At 49.9% G+C, this 22,939-nt stretch overlaps 5 protein-coding genes across 5 annotated transcripts, besides 9 other annotated features; 4 read left to right on the forward strand and 1 right to left on the reverse strand.

Annotated features, from left to right (window-relative positions):
- Positions 1 to 3,655: 3,655 nt before the first annotated feature.
- PVX_111440 (hypothetical protein, conserved) lies at positions 3,656 to 5,837 on the forward strand (the record flags this gene model as incomplete). Its single annotated transcript, XM_001608463.1, has 3 exons — positions 3,656 to 4,064; positions 4,282 to 5,604; positions 5,770 to 5,837. The coding sequence occupies 3 exons, from the start codon at positions 3,656 to 3,658 to the stop codon at positions 5,835 to 5,837; spliced, it is 1,800 nt and encodes a 599-aa protein (XP_001608513.1).
- Positions 5,838 to 6,887: 1,050 nt separating this feature from the next.
- Positions 6,888 to 9,629, forward strand: PVX_111445 (hypothetical protein, conserved; the record flags this gene model as incomplete). The annotated part of the gene is made up of 1 exon (XM_001608464.1): positions 6,888 to 9,629. The coding sequence occupies one exon, from the start codon at positions 6,888 to 6,890 to the stop codon at positions 9,627 to 9,629; it is 2,742 nt and encodes a 913-aa protein (XP_001608514.1).
- Positions 9,150 to 9,187: a microsatellite.
- Positions 9,630 to 10,134: 505 nt separating the features above from the next.
- Positions 10,135 to 10,156: a microsatellite.
- A 108-nt stretch (positions 10,157 to 10,264) lies between these two features.
- PVX_111450 (hypothetical protein) lies at positions 10,265 to 11,260 on the forward strand (the record flags this gene model as incomplete). Its single annotated transcript, XM_001608465.1, has 1 exon — positions 10,265 to 11,260. One exon carries the CDS (start codon positions 10,265 to 10,267, stop codon positions 11,258 to 11,260), a length of 996 nt encoding a protein of 331 aa, XP_001608515.1.
- A 180-nt stretch (positions 11,261 to 11,440) lies between these two features.
- Positions 11,441 to 13,723, reverse strand: PVX_111455 (glucosamine--fructose-6-phosphate aminotransferase, putative; the record flags this gene model as incomplete). The annotated part of the gene is made up of 1 exon (XM_001608466.1): positions 11,441 to 13,723. The coding sequence occupies one exon, from the start codon at positions 13,721 to 13,723 to the stop codon at positions 11,441 to 11,443; it is 2,283 nt and encodes a 760-aa protein (XP_001608516.1).
- Positions 13,401 to 13,477: a microsatellite.
- Positions 13,724 to 13,858: 135 nt separating the features above from the next.
- Positions 13,859 to 13,892: a microsatellite.
- Positions 13,893 to 15,839: 1,947 nt separating this feature from the next.
- Positions 15,840 to 15,880: a microsatellite.
- A 2,722-nt stretch (positions 15,881 to 18,602) lies between these two features.
- PVX_111460 (hypothetical protein, conserved) lies at positions 18,603 to 22,499 on the forward strand (the record flags this gene model as incomplete). The annotated part of the gene is made up of 7 exons (XM_001608467.1): positions 18,603 to 18,712; positions 18,884 to 18,977; positions 19,133 to 19,256; positions 19,464 to 19,856; positions 20,028 to 21,865; positions 22,015 to 22,191; positions 22,419 to 22,499. The coding sequence occupies 7 exons, from the start codon at positions 18,603 to 18,605 to the stop codon at positions 22,497 to 22,499; spliced, it is 2,817 nt and encodes a 938-aa protein (XP_001608517.1).
- Positions 18,685 to 18,718: a microsatellite.
- Positions 18,970 to 19,015: a microsatellite.
- Positions 19,336 to 19,403: a microsatellite.
- Positions 22,500 to 22,745: 246 nt separating the features above from the next.
- Positions 22,746 to 22,774: a microsatellite.
- Positions 22,775 to 22,939: the final 165 nt, after the last annotated feature.

A 22,939-nucleotide genomic window follows, 5' to 3' on the forward strand; every position in this document is an offset into this window, starting at 1 on the left:
GTGCACATCGGGAAGTACTGCCCTCCCGAGGCAAACCTAAACCCTAAACACCCCGCACACACGCCGCTACGCCGCTAACCCTCCGCTCACCTCCACTCACCCGATGAACGAACGCGAAATAAACGAGCTGGAGGAAATAAGGAACGCCATCTTGAGGAGGAAGGAAACGGGGGGGCACGACTACGCCTCTGTGGTTAACGCCATTTTGTTAGTGGCCCATTTGGTTCTGTATGCCTCAATCGTCGTTGTGCACTTCTCACATAGGAGTGACGATTTCACCAGCTGCTTCCACCAAGCCTTTTCCTCTGTGGTTAGGAATGAGTATGCCAGTGGTCCTGAGATAGAAGCCATTCAGAGGGAACTCTCCGGCATGACCCACGTGTGCAACTATGGCCGTGTTCATTTTTCGAGATATGCCTTGGGGGGGGGCTCCGACTACGTCTTGTCCTTTCACAATTCGAGCGCCAGTACGTACGTAGGTGAGTGCAGCGGTAGGTCAGCGGCAGGTGTGTAGCGGCAGAGACAACTCGGTTGCCCCGTTCGTCACGCCGTCTTTTTGATCTGTATCAACTTCATCACGCGTTCCTGTTTCTTCCCACTTCATCACGCATTCCTTTTTCTTCCCACTTCACCACTTGCTCCTTTTTCTGCCCACTTCACCACTTGCTCCTTTTTCTTCCCACTTCATCACGCGTTCCTTTTCCTGCCCACTTCACCCCCCGCGCAGACTACTCAGTTGCGTTCCACCAGCTGTTCCATTCGGCCATCTTCAAATCCCAGTCGAGCATCAGCATTGGCCACGCCTACCACTGGCACGAGTGGCTCCTGTTCCTGCTCCTTAACATGAGCGCGCTGGCGCTGGCCTATCGGAAGTGCATCTCTCGGGGGTTAGTTCGTCCACGAAAGGGGCATTATCGGCGTTAGCGGCACCAGCTGCGTTAGCGGCGGTGCTGTCAGGAAAGTGACGCCCACCCGGTGCATACACACAATCGAAACGCCGCCAACCTAATGCATGCACACAGGCTAAATGCCGCCCCCCTTTTTTACCCCCACTTGCCAGAAAAAAAATGAACCTCCTGCACCTCTGCCTGGTTGCCCTCATCGACCTGAGCATCCTCTACGAGCAATTTATAGGTACTCAACGGAGTAGTGGCAAAAGGGGTTACACGTGAGTAGCTTGCGTGATTCTTTAATTAATCGTGTGGTGTCTCCGCCTCACCTCTTCCTCATCTCATTTATCTCATTTTCCTCATTTTTTTTTTTTTTTTTTTTTTCCCCCCCCTTTAGACACAGTTGAGAACCACTCTGTGCACGAAAAGGGAGTCGACCTGCTAATCTGCTCCTACTACCTTTTCCTCCTTTTAACCATCCTCACAAAAATATCAACGCACTGGAAGGTCCTTGCCTTCCCGGTGCAAATAATTAGGACAACTGTTGAGCACAACTACATGCTGCTCCTCTTTCTCCTGAGCTTCTTGGTGTTGATCCTCATTAATTATTTTTCGAGTAAGGGGGAGTGTCCCCGCTAGCGGTGCAAATGTGCATCTGCTGATGAGCAGGAGAATGTGTGTTGCCGTCCGACTAGTGTGAGCACACGTAGGGTGTTGACCTGCGCAACTTAATGCTGCTATGCCCCCCTCGCACCCCCTCCAGGCGGGGAGAAGCTCAAGAGCTACTTCACCTCCGTCTTCTCCTTCGAAGACGACTCAAAATACAAGAACGAATTTGTGTACAATTTTTTTGTTGTTATAATTTACAATTTTTTCTTCGTGCCCATGATTACAGTTGCGTCCACCGCGACTGCCTTTTTGCTGATGAACAAGCACGGGGATCTTTTCGGTAGGCAGTTCGGTGGCCACATGGGGGATGGGCGCTCCATTTCGTAGGTTACTTTCATGGGGAAGTACACAGGAGATGCTCACGTGAGATGCACACATGAGCAACACAGAGGAGCTACACACAAAAGCTGCACACATGTTCTTTCCACCCCCTCTGTAGAGTTTAAACCCCGAAGCAGCCACCTATGGGCCAAACTAAGGGATTACTTGTTTTTCCTGAAGGAGAAAAATAAAAGAGTAAAAGAGAGCAGCTGCGCTGAGGGAGAGAATGTAGAGACTCCAATGGGGGGAAGTAATAAACAAGCCATAGAGAGACGATCACAAAGAGCCTGTGCATGACCCCAACCCCACCATCATCATCACCACGTCACACCACACCCACACCTGTGCAGGAAACACCCGGACGAAGAAACGAAATGACCTACGAAGAATACGAAGAGAAGAAAATCAAAATAGACATCCTCAAGATAGGCAGCGTGATTCTTTTTTTTCTTTTTTTTATATTTTTTGTGCTCAAAATATTTTTCGACCAGAATGCGATGACCCACCTTGACGCGCACTACGCGCACCAGTTGGGGGCGCCCTTCGTCGCGAAGGCGAGGGGGGTAATGCGTTTGTGCGTGTACACGTGGGAGAGAGTCTGGCGCGGCGCCGTTCCCATGCCCGCCTGAGCAAGCAAAGTGCGTTGACCTCGATAACGGCGTTAACGGCTTAACCGCTTTAACAGCTTAACCGCTTTCACCGCTCCACCGCCCCATCACTGCGCAGGAAAAATCGTTCGACACGCTGACGCACACCTCCGAGTACCTGCAGTTCCTCAGCGCCGTCGTGATAAATAACATAATGAGAAACAAAAAAAATCTGGACAACAAAAATGTTTTTAAACTGGAGGCGGCCTTCGAGGGACAGAACATCTTTGTGTACGAAGACGTCTTCCACATTTTCCCCTATGACGTGTTGGTGAAGCTTAGCGATGGGAAGGCAGGTACAGCGCGCTTCGCTGCCGGAGTGTGTGCGCGTGGGCGCCAGAAGTGGGTCACACGTTGATACAAGTTGCAGCGTGTCGATGCACGTTGCGTCGTTCCAGTACGCGTCGCTTCATGTCGATGCACATCCCTTCATGCCGCACACATCTCTTCATGCCGCACACATCTCTTAATGTGCCACACGTTGACCTGCTTCCCAACTCCCCCAAAGTGTCCGACGAAATAGTCGTGGAGAATCCCCTCCTTTCAGACGCGCCCGCCACGGGTAGGCAGAGAGGGGCGCCCCCAAGCCTGAGCGGGCGCGCACCCGTTATGTGCTCACCGATAAATGCACACCGTTATGTGCTCACCACTACATACACACCGCAACTGCGCCGCGTTTTCCCCGCTTCTCCCCCACGCAGAGGCGCACGAACTGCGCGAGTACGAAGACACGTTTGACAGCAGAAAGGAAGCCATAAAGCACTACGACGCGTACGCCCTACTGTACAACTTTGAGCACAGCCTGTTCATTCTGCTAAATGTAACACCAGAAAGTGACTGAAATGAAGAAAAAAAAAATATGAACGTGCAGGTGGATAGCCGCCTTTTTCTGCATTTTGGCTAGCCAGATAGCTTTTTTTTTTTTTTTTTACTTTATTTTGTTATTTTTTTTTTTTTTCCCCCGGGCAGGCCTCCTTCAACGTCCAGAGCAACGGCCTGTTCAGACAAACGAAGGACGTCTTCGTGCAGGAGACGACCGAATTTAAAAACCCGCAGTACAGAACGAAGCTGATCATTTTGATATTCCTCTTAATCGTAACGGCGGGATATTTCCTTCTCGTAATGTACATGCTGTACTACGTGCGGAATCGATTCTTCCTGCTGTTTTTTGGCTTCTTTTTTACCATTTGTCTGTGTTTCTTTTCATTTAATTTTATGACCCTGAAATCTGTGAGTCACTCGTATGACTACGTTGAGTATATAAAGAAGAGGACCATTGCAGACACGTTTAATCTGAACAAGCTGGGGAAATTCAAGTCGCTGGTGGACGACCTGTTACGGATAAAGGTGTGCAGATTTTACGGCAATTTGTTTTGCCACATCATTCTTGTGACAGTCGTGTTGAAGATTTATTGCTTCTTCTTTGTTAACTACTTCGTTTCGTTTATCAAGTACAAGTTTCACTTCCTCTTCGTGACGGCGTCGGTGTGCCTCTCCGTCTGTTTGATGTCCCTCCTGAGTAAGAGAAAGGGGTGGGGTGGCAGCCGAGTCGCGGCGGAGTAGCGGCGGAGTAGCGGCGGGGCAGCGGCGGGGCAGCGGCGCCTGCCACGTTTGTTTCGACCCCTCATGGTGCATTACCCTTTCGCAGCCACCTCACCGGTGTATTATCTATTCACCGCCACCTCACCGATGCATTGCCTTTTCGCCGCTACTTCACCACATCACTTCCTCTCCCCCTCGCCGCCATTCTGCAGGCTCCTACACCTACCTGGACACCAGCATAGGCCTGCAAAAATGGACGATGCTGTTTTACCACGTCCAGACGAGCGAAAAGTACTCCGCCTACGAGCTGCTGAGCAGCTTCGTCTTCTTCTTCTTCCTCTTCTACATCACGTCGATATACCTGTACATTTTTTTAAAAAAAAATGAAAACACGGTGACAGTTAAGCTGAGCGAAAATCAGGAGAATTCACTGCCCTTTGATGAGCTAGTCCTTGACGACCATGACATTCTGCTCCACTTCAAGGCCGTCCTCTACACCATAGACAAGACATTCGAAAGGGTGAGAATACTAAGGGAGAGGTATGAGGTAGGCCAATCGTTAAACCAGCAAATTCAGTGGTATAACCAGTACTGCTATCAAAAGGCTTTGCAGGAAAATATGCTAAATTGGTATGGCCCTAATGGGTGTGTGCCTCAGGGGGGGGGTCAGCTGGTCCAGGCGCCTCAACTTAGTGGTTGGTGTGAGGGGGGGGGCACACCCCAAGAGAGAAGCGCAGCTCAAGTGAGAAGCGATGCCGTGGTGAACAGGGTGGGGAGTGACCAGGGTGGAGTTCCCCTTTCCGGTTTTACCGCACCGCTCAACCAGGGGGAGGTCCCTGAAATGAACTCCCAAGCGATGGACTCGCAGCGGTTGGAAGGCGAGCAAAGAGATGCCTCAAGAGATGAGTCAAGTCTGCACGATGGCGAGGCAGTCGACGCGGTGGCCCCGTCTTCGCAAAACTACAACGAGATTGAAATGGTCCAAAAAACGGAGAACATGCACCTGTTTTTTACGAAGCTGCTGAATGGGAAATACGACTTTGGCTTTTTGCACGAGCGAGGGGGGGGAGCAAATGAAATGGGAGCCGCTAATACAGTGGGTGGAGCAAATGCAGGAGGTGGAAGCCGCCACAACGGGGAGACCAAAAAACGGCTGATGAAATTCCTCAGAAGAGGAGTTTACGACAAGGCGGCAGTCGGGAGGAGGGATGCCAAGAAGGAGCGGAAAAGAACCCAGCTGAAATACATGCTACTCAATTTGGTAGAAGATTTGGCTAGCATAGAGAATATAAAAATGTCCTTTACGTATGTCTTATTTTTGAAGATAAAGCGGAACATCCTGATGAGGAAGATACGCCAAGTGAACAGAGTCAAGGGGGAGCTGAAGGAACAGTACCAAAACAGAGTCCTCTACAGGAAGCACCTCCTCAACTTGCAGAGGAAGATGGCCGACGAGATTGACGAGATGGAGCGGGACATCCTCATACGGAACAAGTTGAAGGGCACCCTCGTCCGCGTCATCGAGGATGGAGCGTGTAAGGGGGGATGAAGTGGCGTGTGGAGACGCGGCAGTGCCACCTTGCGCAGCCGTTCTCGCAAGACCGTCCATGCGGGGGCGTCCACACGAGGTCACTTCTTTGTAGCGCCTTCTAATTAGACTTCTCCTCGAGTTATCCCTCACACGTTCCCCCTTCTTTCAGTCTACCAGAAGGATGACAAGGTCGAAAAGGACCCAACCCCCCCAGAGAAGCAGCAAGAAGGATGTTAATCATCAGGCAAGGTGTGAAGCGGCAGGCAATTGGCTTTACTCCGCGTAGGTACTCCCCCCAAGGAGCTGCATACCAATGTGTGCAGCTCACCCTTTGGGTATAGATCCCCTTGGGAAAAATGGAATTACCTTTTCATGTAGGTTTTTTTTTTTGAAGAGGTGCCTTTATACGGGCAACAAGTGGGAACGTCCCCAAGGTGCGATGTAGCGCCTGATTCGACTGGCATACGTTCGCTTGGCGCGTCCTTCCAAAAGGGTGGGCTTCTCAAAAGGGGGGCCCCCCTAGTGGTCATCACACTAGTGAGCATTAGAGCGATGACGAACGGGTTGCTTTCGCGCGACGTGCGAGATGCACAAGGCAACGCGTGTCGCGCTGTGCACTTCGGAACGGTTAGCGGCTACCGGTTAGCGGTTACCCAGCGCCTTTTCGCGCTTCACGGGTGAGGCCTCCCCAAACAGAAGCAGCACCAACACATTATTCTTGCACCTGATTTTTGTTCTCAATGCTGGTTGGCCGTGCGCGGGAGGTACATGGCTTATGTAGGCAAGGAGAGGTTGCTTTCGCCGTTTTTTTTTTGTTCCTTTGGAGTGCGGTTTGTAGTGCGATTTGTAGTGCGATTTGTAGTGCGATTTGCAGCGCCATTTGCAGCGCTATTTGTTGTGTTTTTTTCTCTCTTTTTTTTTTTTTTCATACATTTTCTACTTTCCCTATTTTCTCTATTTTTCCCCCTTCATGTGCGCCCCACCGGCGAAGGTCAGCGAAACGAGGCCCCCGCGCAAGGCGTAGCAGGAGTGGCCCAGCGAATGCTCTCATAAGCGCGGCGTTCTGGCAGGTTTGCGGGGGGGTCCTTCCACCCGGTTGAGTGTGCACCAGTAGGAGGACCCCAGCACGAACGCAACCCCGGTGTGCCAATCCAAGGGGGAAGAAGCTCCCCTGCAGTCTGTTTTGCGTAGTAGCTAAGAAACATGTCCTGAGGTGAAGAGGAAAAAAAAAAAAACCTTTTTTTCTACATGGCCAAAAAAACGAGATCACCCCGCTGACAGGAAAAGATGGCCGTGCTATTTGGCTTTCTCCTGTTGTCCCTTCTGCTATTCGATTTTTACGAAGCCTTGAAGTTGAGGAGCAGCGCAGATCGTATCATCCACGTGTCTGAAAGGGGGGGCGGCGGTTTGCCAACCCCCTGGTCGTTGAGTTATAGTCCCACTGCGAGGCACCTCTTTATTCACAACAAAAATGCGTTCGAGGGGAGACCCAGATGTGGTAGGAAGAACCCGGGTGTGAAGCGGAGGAAGGAGGAACTATTCCTCAGTAGAGACGACCCAAGCTTGGCAAAAAAGGAAATGAAAATTGAGACCTTCGCCAATCCCAGTGGGAACGAATTCCTGTGGACCAAACTGATGATGAATGGGGAGGAGAAGCGGTTCATCGTGGATTTATGCAGCGACAACAGTTTTTTGTTTTACCGTGGGGAGGACTCCCTCTTTAAGGGTATTCGCACCGATGGTGGGGACTCTGCTGCGGTGGAGACAGCCCCTCCTCATCTCCTGTTTGGAAAGGAAGACGTCCAAAAGGTACACGAAGAGCTGTTTTTAAACAATACCAAAGTTGCAGTAGAGAGAGTGGTGAAGGCAAAGGAGAGTGGAGAGAAAAAACCCTTTCAGTTTTACCTAATGGAAGAAAAGGTGATGGAAAAAAATTTAGACGGGATCATCGGCTTTGATTTCTTTGCCAACTTTGAGAGCTTCCTATTTGACACGATCAATATGAGGATAGAGCTGGGGGGGGACGCCTCTCCAAATCGGCTGCAGCAAGGGGCAAGCAGTCACGGTGGGCACTGCCATGAGGTAAAACTGCACAACTATAGCAATTATATAAAATATTTCAGTGTAAATGTGAATAAGCAGCTGTATAAGGGCCTCCTAGACTCGGGCACTTCCAAAACGCTGCTCATCAATAGCGATGTGAAATTGGAGAGGGAGGACCAGCATGCCGACAGCGTCTCTGTTGAGAATATACTGAACCAGAGGTTCACCGTGAGAAGGGTAAAGCAAGTTAATCCGTTTGCTATCCTCTCGAAGGAGAGTGAAGGAGGGATGCCCCTTCAAATGAAGGAGGTATATGCAAGTGAAAATGCGTTCCCCTATTTGGACTCCAATGTGGTTTTGCTCGGTTTGGATTTCCTTCTGAAGAGGAAGTTTCTCTTCGACTTAACGAATGGCACGCTATACATGTATTGTGAGGCGGTTGGCTGTTCACCTCGCGCGGTTGGTGAGGGCAGCTCCGTTGGAGGTTCCCCCCCCAGTGGGGCAAACCAACCCACCGTAGACCCTCAGAAGGTGGAACGTAAGTGCGCCGAGATATATGAGCAGTTGAGAAGTAAACAGCTGAGCTTCCTCAACATTACGAGCGAGCTCGAAAAGGATAACGTAGACATGCAAGACTGCAAAAGCACCAACGATGTGATTAGGAGGTATGCCATAAAGCTTCTCTACGGGAAGGAGCACCTCCCAAGGAGGGATCCAAGGGGGGAGCCCACCCGAAAGGATCCCGAATTTGAGCAGCGGTATAAGGAGATGACCAATTTTTTTAGAAAGTTAGCCCCAGAGGAGAAGCAGAACATGCTAAATAGGATGGTGCGCGTTTTGCAAAATGGGTGCAGCGGGGAGGGGGACTCCCCAACGGAGGGGCAGCACCCCGCGAGGGATACTCACCAGTATGAGCGGGCCTCCGACATTCTGGCAAAGTACGTGGAGCACGAACTGGAAAAGAAGCAATATTCCCTGCACCGATTTAAGTCCACCAACGCAGGTAGGAGGAATGAAAAGGCAGTGGAGGAGGAGTTCAGCCAGTTGAGTGCCCTCTACAACGCTCACCCGGAGTTTAGCTTCGAGATGTTGAGCGACTTTAAGAGGGAGCTCACCAACAGACGCATCAACGTGAATGCACTGCAAACGGAAAATGATATAATTAGAAAAGTGGCGGAGATACGGGTGTACCACCAGAATGGCACTTCCCCAAAGGAGGGTAGAAACAGGAAGAGGAAAAACATCATCGTCAGGAGATTCACAAATGATGATAACAATGTGCACACGCAAATTATAATTAGACGGAATGGGTTGGGACCAGGTGACGACGACAATGAGGAGGACAACGCAGGGGAAGGGGAACACGGCAAGTATCCCTATGGGAACCTAGACCGGATGGATGACCTATTCCCTAACTCGCTCTTTTCAGGGATATTTAAAAATTTCTTCGGAGATAACAACAGGAGTGAGCACTACCGCAGTGGGGGGGAGGTGGATGACGGTGGGGAGGAAGAGGGAGATCACCAGGAGGGGGGGGACCTACTCTCCGAGCTGAACAACTTCTTTGGCTTCGGCAACATGGGGGAGAACCTTTTTGGCCGAAAAAAAAGAAGCGTCATCGGCTTCAAGACGAAGGAGCCCACGAGCGCGGACGCGGGTGCAGGTGAGGGGGCGAGCGGCACGGCTAGCGGCACGGTTAGCGGCACGGATGGCAGCACACCGGGCGACATCTCGAGCGCCATCTCGAACGCCATAAGGGAGGAGAAGGACACGGACATCATCTACCTGCTGAACAAGGTGCAGAAGCTGAACGACGCCAACTTGAAGAGCTTCATTTTGCAGTCGCTCAGGAACGACAGCGTGCGCAGGATCCTCGTCGACGCGGTCAAGAAGGGCTACCAGAGCGCCCACGAGCAGTGCCGCGCGCAGGGCGACAACAAGGGCATGTACCTCCTCCAGATGTTGAAGCAAGCGGGCATCTTCTGAGGGGCGGTTAAGCGGTTAAGCGGTGGAGCCATGAAGCGGTGTAGCTACGAAGCGGTGAAGTGGCGGAGCGGTGGTGCGCATTTTGTTCTGTAAAAAACGCTGCTCCACTTTTGCCTTTTTTTTCCCCACATTTTTTTAAATTTTTTCAATTTTTTTCGCATCTCGCATTTTCCCCCATTTTGCGAACGGGCTAAGCTGCTCACGTCTTTGTCCTCTGCGCTGCGGGCGGCTTCCTCACCTACACGCTCGCGCGGCGCGTGCTCTCCTTGTGGCGAATGCCCCGTGCACACGCCCCACGTGGTGCCTTTTTCCTTTTCAACCAACCCGTAGTGAGGGGGGTAGCGGACCATTCCACCGCCATCCCCCCCCAGTTCAATTCACCATTTGTCATGTCGTCGCCTCGAGGGGCTCATCGGGAAAAACGCGGAAACGGAGGAGAAAAAATAACGCAGCTGTGACGCCGCTCAGATGAGCCTCTCTGTTCGCCCGCGCGCAGCACACTTATGCCGCCAAATCCACTTAGCCGATTTTTTTTTTTTTTTCCCCAAAGGGTAGATTGTCCGCTTCTACCCCCGCTTGACGCGGCAAACTGCTGAGCTGCTGAACTGCGGCGCGTTCACCCCCATTTGTGCAACATGAAGCGGATCCTCTGGGGAGGAAAAGGAGGAAGATCCCCCTTCCGCCAATTCCCAAGTTGGGGCCACTCACATAGCTTGAGGAAGAACGACGTGCACACGGGCCGCCACCTCCGCCTGAACAGCGACAAGTGGACTGTAAACAAATTCGCAAACTTAAGAGGCATCCACCTGCGGAAAAACACCTGCACAGGCAAGGTGGAAATATTCATCGACGATTCAATTTTGTTAACCAATGGGGGGAAGGTACTCTCCTTCGAAAGCTTCGACCTCTGCTTTTTGATCAAGCAGGAGTTGCTGCGGAATAGGGAGAAGATGGATTTGCAGAAAATGCCCCTCACGTTGATGGCAAACAATTTGGTGGATTTTCTGGAGGGAGAAAACGCACACATGGAAGGGGAGAATAAGGGGAGCCACTTCCAAGAGCAGAGATCCATCATGGAAAATAAAATTTTTGAAAATTTTCAAAACGATTTAATTCTTTACCAAAATGGACAGCCCAACATGATGGACGAGGTGAAAAACGGGGGAGGGTCCCAAACGATTGACTTGCCGAAAAGTCTTAATTATATAGAAAATTACAAAATAAAAAGTTTGAGGGAGGAAGAAAATATTGTGTACAGTAAATTCATTTCCATTTTTGAAAACATTCATGGAGTGAAGTTAAGAAGAGCAAATCACTTTGAAACTCCTGTGCAGGATTTGCATGTGGAGGAGAAAATAAAAAATCTGATAAAAAATATGAACAGTTCAGGCATTTTTTTGTTTTACAAGTGCACACAGATTTTGAGTTCCTTCGTTTTCAGTTACCTTTTTTTGCACGGGCACATGGGATATAAGGACGTGTATCGCTGCTGCAACTTGGAGAGCATTCATCAGTTTGTTAAGTGGGGCTACGTGTACGACGTGCACGGCGCCCGGGACGCGGGCGCGCTGCTCGCCCTCTCGTCGCTGCGCCTGCTGGGGGCGCTCCTCCGCCGGGAGCGAGCGGAGTGAGAGAAGCGAGCGAAGCGGTGAATTGGGCGAAGCGAGTGAAGTGAGCGAAGCGTTGGAGTGGGCAAAATGTCCAATCAAAATGTCTATCTGAAACGGCGCCACTGCACGAGCAGCCCACCGGTTACTGCTCATACTGCTCACGCGTACAGCTCACCGCTAACCGCTCACCGCTAACTGCCGCTACGCAACGGTGACCGTCTTGGCGAGGCAGCGCGGGCGGTCGGGGTTGTTGCCGCGCGCGACGGCGGTGTAGTAGGCGAGCATCTGCAGGGGGATGACGGCGAGCAGGGGCGTGAGCAGCCCGTTGTTGGGGATCAAAATGATGTCATCGGCGAAGTGCTTGCACAGATCCTCATCGTCCGTCAGGCAAATGATGTGCGCCCCCCTCGACTTTATCTGCTCACCAGTATTCATCATTACATTTTTGGAGGGATCATTAAAGACCAGCATAATGACCGGCAGGTTGTCTTCCCCCCCCAGGAGAGCATAGGGCCCATGTTTCAAGGCACTTCCCGTAAACCCTTCACAGTGAATGTAAGTCAATTCTTTAATTTTTAAAGCTCCCTCCAAAGCGATTGGGTAGCTCAAGCCATTCCCAACGATGAGCATAGACTTAGCATTCGTCAGTTTAGTAGCCAACTGCTTGCACTTTGCTTCACACGATTTAACAGTTGTGCCAGCGTATAGAGGAAGCCTATGCATGGAATTGATTAGGGAACTAACTTTAGAGTGTGAAGAATGGTAGGTTCCCTTTTTGTTTTGAAAAAACCAAATGGCTATTAAGGTAAGTACAGACACTTCAGCTGTGAAGCATTTGGTGGAAGCGACTCCCACCTCTCTACCCGCATTTAGATATACACCCCGTCCAGTCATATTAGCAATGGTAGATCCAACGGAGTTCACAACGGATAGCTTCTTCAAATTCAAATCGTCAGCTAATTTGCAAGCTTTAATGACATCTCGAGTTTCTCCGCTTTGCGAAATGAAGATAACTCCTTCTTTCTCCTTGGGGACCACCGACACGTTGAAGTCTATGGGGTCCATAACTTGCACTGTGTTGAAGCAACTCAAATATTGCATAACATATTTTGCAAAGAGAGCGGCATAGTAGGATGTGCCACATCCTATTAGAATGATATTTTCAATTTTGGAGAGTTCTTCCACATAGGGATCTAGACCTCCTAATTTTACGGAGCTATTGAGGATGCTAAATCTGCCTCCATTATTTAGCGTCTTCGATAGGGTAATTGACTGCTCGTGTATCTCCTTAAGTGTCCAGTGAGGAAAGGGGTGGGGGGTCTTCTGTATGACCACTTCTGGTATGCTTCCCACCTTCTTCTCCATTTTCAGATCATTTATTTTGTCCTTATTTATGGATAGAATTTCTCCATTTTTCAAAGAAATGTATTCATTGGTAAACATGAAGAGGGCCGAGTGCTCGGAGGCCACAAATATTTCGTTGTCCTTGAAGCCGATGTGTAATGGAGATCCATTCGCTGCGAGGATCATCTCATCTGGGTGATCCCTATGTATTATGCAGAAGCTCCAAGTACCCTCCAACTGCCTAATTGCGGAGAGCACTGCGTTTTGGAAGCTCTCCCTCTGGTCTAGGAAGTATCCTATCAAATTGGCTACCACCTCAGTGTCTGTATTCGACCTAAAGGGGATCTTCTTCCCCAACAGGAAGGTCTTCAACTCTCTGTAGTTTTCAATAATACCATTGTGGACGATGCTAATCCGCTCGTTGTAATCCATATGTGGGTGAGCATTTTCATCTACCTTGCAGCCATGGGTTGCCCACCTCGTGTGTGCAATTCCTATGTTATCATTTTTGTGGCTAGCTGAGTAGTTCCCTCTCAACTTTTCTATCGCGTCACTCGTCGAGCTGCTCGCATATTTGGTCGTTTTCAGGGTCCCACTGCTCCGGCTTATTGTGGACATCCCACAGGAATCGTACCCCCTATTTTGCAGCACCTCTATGCCGTCAAATAAAATTTTTGAAGCGTCTCTATTGCCGAGATATGCCATGATTCCACAGCAGCTAGCTATTTCGTTTCTCATATATTGGGGGAAAAAAAGGGTCCTTCTTTTTTTGTTCGTCTTCCCCGTTTGCTCCCCTTCCTCTGCGCCGCTCAGCAGCAGGTGCAGTCCACCAATCGTCGCCGCGGCCAGGAGGGCCGTCCGCCCGCAGGCGCGATCACCCGGGTGGCCCCTCTCCCCGTCACCCGCGCCGCTCCGCCCACGATTCCCCGCGCACCACAGGGCCAACTGCAAGGGCGCGCCCGCCCAGTCGCGGCCACCAGAGCCGCTTGCACCATTTGCACCACTTGCCCCACTTGCACCACTTGCACCACTTGCACCTCCACCCGCGTGTGCGAAGCGAGTCTTTCCCGTGGGCGGCGAAAACCCATTTTCGATTCTTCTCAGCGCTTTGCTCAGCAGGGTTTTGAAGGCCCCCCTCATCGCTTCCTGGGGTGCGTCTGCCTGTGTCTGTATGTGTGTGATACGTGTGGGTGTATCTGTCTGTATGCGTGTGTATGCGCTTGACGCGCGTGACGCGTTCGATGCCAGCTCCGCCACGCTGTTCGCGCCCCTTCCGCTGGCGGCCCCCTTCTGCGGACTCCCTTCCCGTTCGCGTCTCCCCCAGGCCTTCTCTTCTCCCCTCTGCAGGACAATGCTCCGCACCTCGCCGTATGCTACACTTGGCTCATCGTGTCGATGCTCGCTTTACACCTCGCCGCGTGCGCCTAGCTGCGATTGGTTTCGTGCGCGCTTTCGTTCCGTTCGCTGGGACTTTGTTCTTTACCCTTCTGTGATTTCCTCCGTGTGTTTTTTTTTTTTATTTTTTTTTTGTGCGCCCCTTTGAGCAGTTATCCTCCAGGGGTGTTGAACGGGCGTTAACCGCGATACGCGTTAACTGCGGTGCGTGTTAACTGCGGTGCGTGTTAACTGCGGTGCGTGTTAACTACGGCACGTTAACTACGGTGCGTGTTTTTTTTTTTTTTTCGTGCACTCGTTGCGAGTGGCAGGTGGGGAAGTGCTCAATGGTTTTCGCGCGTGTGATCAGTTTTTGCTTTTGTTGTGCTTGGCGGGGAAACGGAAGGGAAAAGGAAAGAAAATGGGCGGAAAACGGAAGGAAAATGGGAGGAAAATGCAAAACAAATGGGTACTTCACTGGGGCGGTGTTCACACGCAGTGCCCCCCCTTTTTTGCGTGTTAATCCGTGTGACGGGTGATTTTTTTTCCAACCCGTAAGCGTATGGTTTGACTGAGTTCCCCTTCCGCGTATGGCCACGATTGATGGAGGCCATTGTTCCCGTCCGCAGATTTTTCCGCTAATTTTACGCCGATTTTACGCCGATTTGCGGCACGGTTGACGGAAATGATTTGGGGCCACACGCAACTCACTTGTGCGTGTGTGCAGGCGGCGAAGGCGTGTCCGGGGAGCGGCACGGTTTCCCTATTCTCCGCAGGTTACCCGTCCGACGCATCTTCCCATCGGATGTACCAAAAGGACATAAGCAATGTCTAACGTGGAGTAGCCATACATTGGCAAATATGCTTGCCCAATATGTTGCCTCTCCGGCAAATGGCTATCCATCTGCGTACGCATTGGCAGAGCCGCTTTTTTTTTTTTTTTTTTTTTTTTTCGAGGGACAAAATGGGGGAAGGAGGTATAGCGGTCGATGTATAAGCAGCATATCTGCTGCCTTCCCCCATTTGCTATTCCATGTGATGAAAAAGGAATTTAAAAAAAAAAAAAGGGAAGAAATGCTCAATGGGAGTGGAGGAGTCTCCCTCGCCAACAGGTGTACAATGCTGCAACAAGGTTGACTTCACCAAGACGGTATGCCCCACCGTTTCATCCTTCTCCTTGCGCAGTGCCGTACAGACGGCAGACTTCACCACAATTTGCCGGCCTTACTGCTAAGCAGAAGAGACAGAGGACAAAAGAATTCTGCTCAGAAGGGGCAAACGGAATGATACTATACTCGCAGACTCACAATTTGTGCGTATGGGGAATGTTTTTTTTTTTTTTTTTTTTTTTCCCATTTTGGCACGTTACAGTGGGACGTTTTGCGGTTGTTTAGCAAAACATCGCAGAGTTGATCGGGGAACCATTTTGTCACTACTGATTGGCATGTGGAAGTGGTCTTTTTTTTTCTTCTTCATCCTCCTCATACTTTCATAGCATTGCAAACCCTTTTGCTGAAACAAAGTGGCGTAACAAAAATTCGCCACCATCTCTTTGCGAATGAAGGAATGATTGCTTTTCCTTCCGGGGGGCTAATAAATTACGCCACAGAATGGCCAAAAAAAAAAAAAAAAAATCCCTCCCCTTTATGAATGGCTATTTTATTTTAACTCATTTACGTGGGGAAGACGGCCTGGCGCTGCTTCCCCTCTTCCTTTTCCCGTCCGTCGGGGAAGAAGCCGCTCGACAGTTTTTTATCTTCTCAAATGACGAATGGTAAAAGCGTAATGGCTACAAAATTTTTTAAATACTTTTTTCCATATGCCGCTATTAAGCACGCCGGGGCTGCTAAAGAGGCAAATATAAAAAAAAAAAAAAAAAAAAAAAAGGCCACTGCGCTATTACTAACAATTTAGTAAGCCCAAACAGGGGAACGATTGATCCAAAGAAAAGCAGAAGAACCTTTCCGCGTCTTCATCGCGCGTCACTTCAAGTTATGCATATATAATGTTACGTATGCATTTTGCGCATATGCACTTTGCATGTACGTATTTTTATCTCTCTCCGAAGTGAAGCTGAAAAGGAATACCCCCCCACCAAAAAAAAAAAAAAAAAAAAAGCACTCCCCTTTTGTTATTCCTTCCAGAAAGAAAAAAAAAAACAAATTGAAAAAAAGCGCAATTTGACTTTTTACCATTTTATATTCCCCATTTTTTGTTAATCCATTTATTTAAATTTTTTTTGCATTTCTTTTGATGACCTATTCGTATTTACGCGATCTTTATAACTTGCATTTGACGCATGTCCTTCCATGCGCCTTCATATTTTTTTTTTTTTTTTTTTTTTTTTGCGCAAAGGATAGCAGACGAGAGGTACCTCAAACCTTTTCGTCGATCATTTCTTTCACGCACGTTGGCTAATTTTAGCTCCCCCTGGTGCGACCCTATGTACATCTGCGCGCATGCAGTTCCGTACGCAGGTCCCACCCCGCTTTTTGTTTGCCCCTTTATTGCAGGTCTACTCCTGTGTTGCATAACTTGTCTTTGAGGGCAAGTCTAACGTCATTGCGGGGAAGCAAAAGGGGGGAGGGGAGTTTTCCCTCGTCGAATGTGACGAAGTGGCCTCAGCACGTGCTCTGCGCAACTGCAACATTTTGTTTCGCGTTTATGCCCCCCCTTTATACATTTTCGTTTTATACCTGTGCGTGCCGCGTCACCTTGCTGTGGTGAGACGCAGCCGGAGCCCCGTTTGCACAGCCCTTTTTCCACCCCGCCAGCGTGTGGAGTGAACTTGGTGCAGGCCTCACCTTCGCCCGTGGCCAGCTGCATTCACTTCTGCTCTGCAACGGTGCTGCCATTGCTTTCTTTCACCGTTTGCCCCCCTGTTTGATTTTTTTTTTTTTTTTTTTTCCACCCATTTGGTGAATAATTTACATTTTGCCCAGCCCCAGCTGAGCGAGCGCACTGACTGGCTGCAGGCCGTGCGCATCCCTTTAGCAGTCACGTCAGGAGCGTCGAGCCGACAGGGGGCGGGCACCATCCCATCCGGCTGCGTTGCCCCCCATAAGGTGATTTTAAGCGTGCATTTATTTTTGCCCTGTTTTTTCGCCACGCCGAAAGTGACAAGGGGGGGCGCTGTGCCAACATACAAATCCGCGCCGTTGTATGCATGCGCGGGTATTTGGAAAACACTCGCAAGCATTAGCGCGGCCATAAACGCTCGCGTGTACATGTGAAAGGAGTTTATTGGGAGAGGGAGAGGCGATCTTTCCGTTGTGGCATTCGATTACACATCCCAGATTGAACTGGGCGACTCCCCCCACATACACTCGGATTCCGCCGCTCCATTTTGACCACTCAGTTTGGCACAGTCGGGAAGAAATATATCTGCATTTTGGAAAGAAAAAAAAAAAGAAAAAAAAAGGAAAAGAAGGAAGGAGGAAAGGAAGAGTTGTCTAATTGGCGCATTTGTAACGTGCGCCAACGGGAAGGAAGAATTTTTGTTTTCATTTTTTTTTTTTTTTTTTTTCTTTTTTTCCGCACCCCTTGCGGCATTTCTTCCCATTTTTTGACTGCCCACGTGGGAGGGGGAAATTCTACTTGGGCTGCCTCACCCGCGGCATCCAGCCGGTGCTTTAATCCCCAGCGGAAGAAGTGAAGAATTGAAGAAGAGTTCATTCGGTCATTTTTTCCCCCGATTAACGAAATGTAATTCTGCAAAAGGGAAAAAAAAAAAAAAAAAAAAAAAAAAGCTAAAAAAAGCAAAAAAAAATGTGAAAATAACTGCGCGCGCACGTGCAGTGAACGAGTTACATTTCTACGTCACCCCCCTCTTCTGTTTGCTTCTCCCTTTCTGTGCATTCTATTACACTGTGTAGACGTTTGTCCAGACAACCACATGGGCATAATAATTTGCCAAATGTGTTTTTTTTCCCCTCTTATGTTACTACCCGTTTGTGCGTTGCCATCTGTGTAACTCTGCTTCTTCACCCTGTGATTTGTTGTGTGCGTTTTGCTCAAATGTACTCTGCTTGTTCCGCTTCTACGTCTGTATGAGCATACCTCCCGTGTGTGGAGAAAGAAAGGAAAAGCAAAACAACCATGTCGAGGCAGTACCCAGTCAATCTGCATGTTTGTTTATGAGCAGGAGGGGAGGAAGCGGCGGCGCAGATGTCTACGAGCTGTTCGTCTGTGCTGTCCTATTTGCAGTGTAGCATAACGCTGCGGGGTTGGCGGACCAGTGTCACGCTCTTCCCAGGAGCGTCTCCCCGTTTGTAGTTGCCTCTTTTTTATATTCTTTTTTTTTTTTTCCTCCCCCGTCTTGCAGATGCCTCAGGGACCCCCGAACGGATACTCCGCGTTGCACGTATGAACTGGAAAAAGAAAAAAAAAAAAAGCAAAAAAGCAAAAAGCAAAGAAGCATCTAACACATTGCGTTAGCACCCGTGTGGGGCCGCCAACCCGGACTGAACAGCTCCGGTGAAGCTGTCCTGCCGCTACCCCCCCTGTGTAGCGAATACGCAGTCACCCTTATGCACTCTTTCCATTTGCTCCCCCCCCGCAGCAGCACACATTTTACTCCAACCATATGATGAAAGGCTATGCAACCAATAAGAGGGGCCCCATGAACACCCCCCCTTTTGGAGACATGCGGAAGATACCCTTAAGCAACCCCCTGCATATAGCGGACAACGCCTGGTCGACGGACCGAATCACGCTGTCCTCGGAGGAGTACCTGTACTACGTCAATCTGTTTAAGTAAGGGCCATCCGGAGAGAGGCGGAGCGCATAAGGAGAGATCAAAATAAAGAAAGTTCCAAAAGGTGTTCCCAACGCGATCATCATTATGCTTCCATGTACCCACTAGCTGTTCTCACGTCCGCTTATTTTTTTTTTTTTTTTTTTTTTTTTTCCCTTTCCGCTGCGCAGCTTGAACGACAAATTCGACAGCCACTTCATCGACAATAAGACGGCGTCTTCCTTCCTGCAGAACTCCGGCCTGTCCATTTCGGTCCTCCACTCGGTAAGAGGGCGAGGCGCGCTTGCACGTGTAGCGGCGTTGCGAAACGTTTGCAGTGCCTCACTTTTTTAACCCTTCATGTATAACTCGCTCTGTGTCTGCGCGGTGTGCCCCCATTCATCTCCACTAATCTCCATTCCACCACTTCCCCCCTGCAGATATGGGAGTACAGCGACGTAGAGAACAAGGGGTACCTGACTCTGGAGGACTTCTTCATTTGCTGCCGATTGGTAGCTCATGCGCAGAATGGAAACGCCCTGAACGCGGACCTTATAAATATACGTAAGGGGGGAGAAAAAAAAAAAAAAAAAAAAAGGAAAAAGAAACGAAACGAAACGAAACGAAACGAAACGAAACGAAACGAAACGAAACGAAACGAAACGAAACGAAAAACGCCCTTTTAACTTTACCCCGCCACTTCTTCCCCCTGCGTAGATGGTGCTTCATTTCATGTTCATTTTTTTTTCTTCCTTTTTGCACCCCGCGCAGAGCCGGCGTGCCTGCCCAGCTTCGACATCATCCGGCACAAGTCCTTCTCCGACATCTCCAACATGGAGGGGACCGTCGAGTGGAAGATAAGTGCCCGAGAAAGGGAAGACTACCGGAGGATCTTCAAAACGCTCGACATGAAAAACGAAGAGAAAATAGAAGGGAGTGTCATCCGAGAGTACTACCTTAACACTTCCAATCTGTCCATCTGCGAACTGATGCAGATATGGAGCGTCTCCGATTTGGATAATGATGGCTTTTTAAATTTCGAGCAATTTTGCGTCATGAACAAAATGGTGGAAGTGAGGAAGGAGAAGGAGATCAACATCCCCCTGTCCGTCCCCGCGGATTTGCTGAACTCGATCAAGGCCGACCGGCAGGCGGTAGTGGATGGTGAGGCGAGCGGAGCGGAGCGATGGCCGTGAGGCCAGAGCTGTGAAGCGATGGCATCGGAACGATGGCAATGATGCCAGAGCTGCGAAGCCTGAGCTGCGAGACGGCACCCCTCTTCGATCACCTCTACACTTCTTAACCGCTTAATCGCTTCACTTCCCCCCCGTGCAGACGACGTGACCTTCCGAAAGGTCGAGGACAAGCGAGACAGCTTCAAGCTCTCCTTCGGGGACCTGCTCAAGACGGAAAATGAGAAGAAGAGGGAAAAGGCAGCCCTGGAGAAGGGCGCCTCGGGAAAAGGCACCTCAGGGAAAGGCACCTCATCAAAAGGAGGCAGCCCAGAAAATAATGAAAAGCTGAACATGGAATTTGACTTCTTTGAGTTTAAGCAGGAGGAGAGGTCAGACGTGGACAGGTCGGATGTGGACAGGTCGGACGTGGACAGCTCCGAGAAGGAGAAGAGGAAGAGGAAAAAGAAGAAGGAGAAGGGGAAGGAGCGAGAGAGGGACATTTTCTCTGAGCGCAGCGAGAAGAAGGCCCTCTTCAAGAAGGACTTGGAGAGTTACAGCAGATTGGGTAAGGACGACGAGGAGGATGACGAGGAGGAGGACGACGCGAACGACGCGAACGACGCGGATGGCATGAATAGCGTGAATGGCGAGGCGGAAGCCGGACGAAGGAATCACAAGGCGAAGAAAAAGGCGGGCAGGAAGGAGGCCCGAAGTTACGACGACCTCAGCTCGGAGGAGAAGTCCAGCGGGGAGTCCGCCAAAAGGGGCAAGGAGAGGAGGAAGAAGGGTAGGGAAGACGAGGAGGGGGAAGAGGCGGAAGGAGGCGCCAAAAGGAGAGGCAGGAGGAAGAAGAAGGAAAGGGGGGACAGAGGCGACCGGGCCGATAAGCGGCGCGACCGCGACCGCGAGCGTGACAAGTCGAGCAAGTCGAAGCAGAAGGACCGCGCGCGAAGGGGGCACGAGAAGGGCTCCGCGCAGAAGAAGCTGCAGTTGGAGAGGTTCTCCCCGGAGGAGGCGGCGTCTCGGGCGGTCGCGATTGGCGGCAGCGCGATTGGGGGCAGCGCGGCTGGCGGGGGGAACGGCGGCGGGAACGGCGATCTGAACAGTGGCAGCCGGGGAAGCCGCGTCAGTCGCGTCAGCCAGAACGAAGAGGAGAAGAAAAAGAAAACCCCCCAAAGCGAGAAGTACTTCACGAAGCTCATCGACTTTAACTACTCGGATCTGAAGAACTATAACATCGAAAGCAAAGACGTGTACAAAATAGAGGAGATAAATAGAAAGCTAGAAGAAGAAATTGCAAAAAAAAAAAAAAATATAGAAAAAAAAAAAAAACAAGTAAACTGCCTAGCATATGTATACGAAAATGAATTAAAAAAATACCAGTGTCTGAAGGAAGAAAGAAGGAACTTAGAATTTATAAACCTCTGTCTTTATAAAGACATAAAACATAAGAAGGAAAACATCCGAAGCATTAAAGGCGAAATTAAGGAGCTAATCGAAGATATTAATAAAATCAGCATCGAAAATGTAAATATTAATAAAAACTACATAAAGAAGGAAAAAGAGATTAAGGTGACAGACTACAAGAGGAAGAATCTAAATGCTCTCATAGACAAAGAGAAGAATGACTTGAAGAAGGACGAAAGAAATTTAATTATTTTAAAAAATATGATTGACTACTTGAGGAAGCAAAAAAACAGAGCCCTCAAGTTGCAGGATAGTTTAAAAAACAGATACGACGTTACCAATTCGGACCACCAAATGTTAATAAAAAATATTCTTCATCAACAGAATTATTTAAATAAAATTACCCACAAACGTTTGAACTTGCAGAAGATGAAAAATCAGAACCTCCTGCTGTTTAACTCCCTTTGCAACCAGTCCGCGCTGCTGGACCTGCAGAATGCCAACCCCGCCCTGCGCCAGCCCCCCGACGCCAAGGCCCTCGCTGCCCACCGCCGCTACTTCACGGACCGGAAGGGCATCCCCAACGAGCAGGTAGGAGCGAAGCGAGCCAAGCGCGAGTAGCGCGTAGCTCGCGTAGCTGGTGTAGTTCGGGTAGTCCTGGCACACCTCCCCCGTTTTATGTCACCCCGTTTGACTTCATTCCATTCACTGCCCCCCCATTCACCGCTTCCCCCCCGCAGAGTGACGAGCTGAAGAGCTCCAAGCGGAACTTCGAACTCTTCGAGCAAATCAAAAACGGAGACAGCGTGGACATCTTCTCCAGCATGGACGAGTCGGAGTCCCTGGGATACGCCGAGGAGGAGGCGGAGGACGAGGAAGACGGCCACTACGCCGAGGAGGAAGACGAGAAACGACAGGTAGGGCGTTTCAGAGATTTGTGCACAGCTGAAATGGTGTAATTAAGGGGGTGGGAGGGCGAAGAATGGGGAGCCAGCACTCCTCAAATGGGACCACGACGTTTTAGCGATTTAAGTGGAGACCCACGTGGCTCGCTCCCCGGGGAGAGCGGCATATCATGCTTATGTTTCATTTTTTCCATTTCTCATTTTTTCCTTTTTTTTCCCTTTTTTTTCTCCCTTCTCAGAAGGGGAAGAACAACATGGAGGACCTGGCCAACCTGGTGTCCAAGGATCACAGCTTGAAGAGCGTCGACGACAGCTCCTGAGTTGGGGGGCCACTGTGCGGGACGCCCTCTCCCCTCAGCAGCGTGGCCCCTTTTTTTTTTTTTTTTTTGAATATACAATTCGCCCGTTTGTGTCTCACCTGGTTGAGCGGTTAAGCGGTTAGCGGTTGCCCCGTTAAGCAGTTGCCCCGTTAAGCGGTTGCTCATCTGTGCATCAGTCCACCTGCAGGTTAGCACATCGCCATTTTTGCTTTCCCCCCTTTTTAACCGTAGCCTGGCGCCTGCCCCTCGGCGGGCCCCACGTTACCACCCGTTTGTTCTATGCACGTGAGATTTTTTTTGTTCCCATCCTTTTTGCCGACCCCCTCTTCTGGGGCGTCGCCGCACACTTCTCACTCCTAATGCTAGCGAGGCATTTTCGTTTTATTTTTATTTTTTTTTTTTTTTGTGCTAAAATAACGTGTAAAGAATTTAATTTTTTT

Source organism: Plasmodium vivax, chromosome 6, assembly GCF_000002415.2.
Source record: "Plasmodium vivax chromosome 6, whole genome shotgun sequence".
Taxonomy (NCBI): Eukaryota; Apicomplexa; class Aconoidasida; order Haemosporida; family Plasmodiidae; genus Plasmodium; species Plasmodium vivax.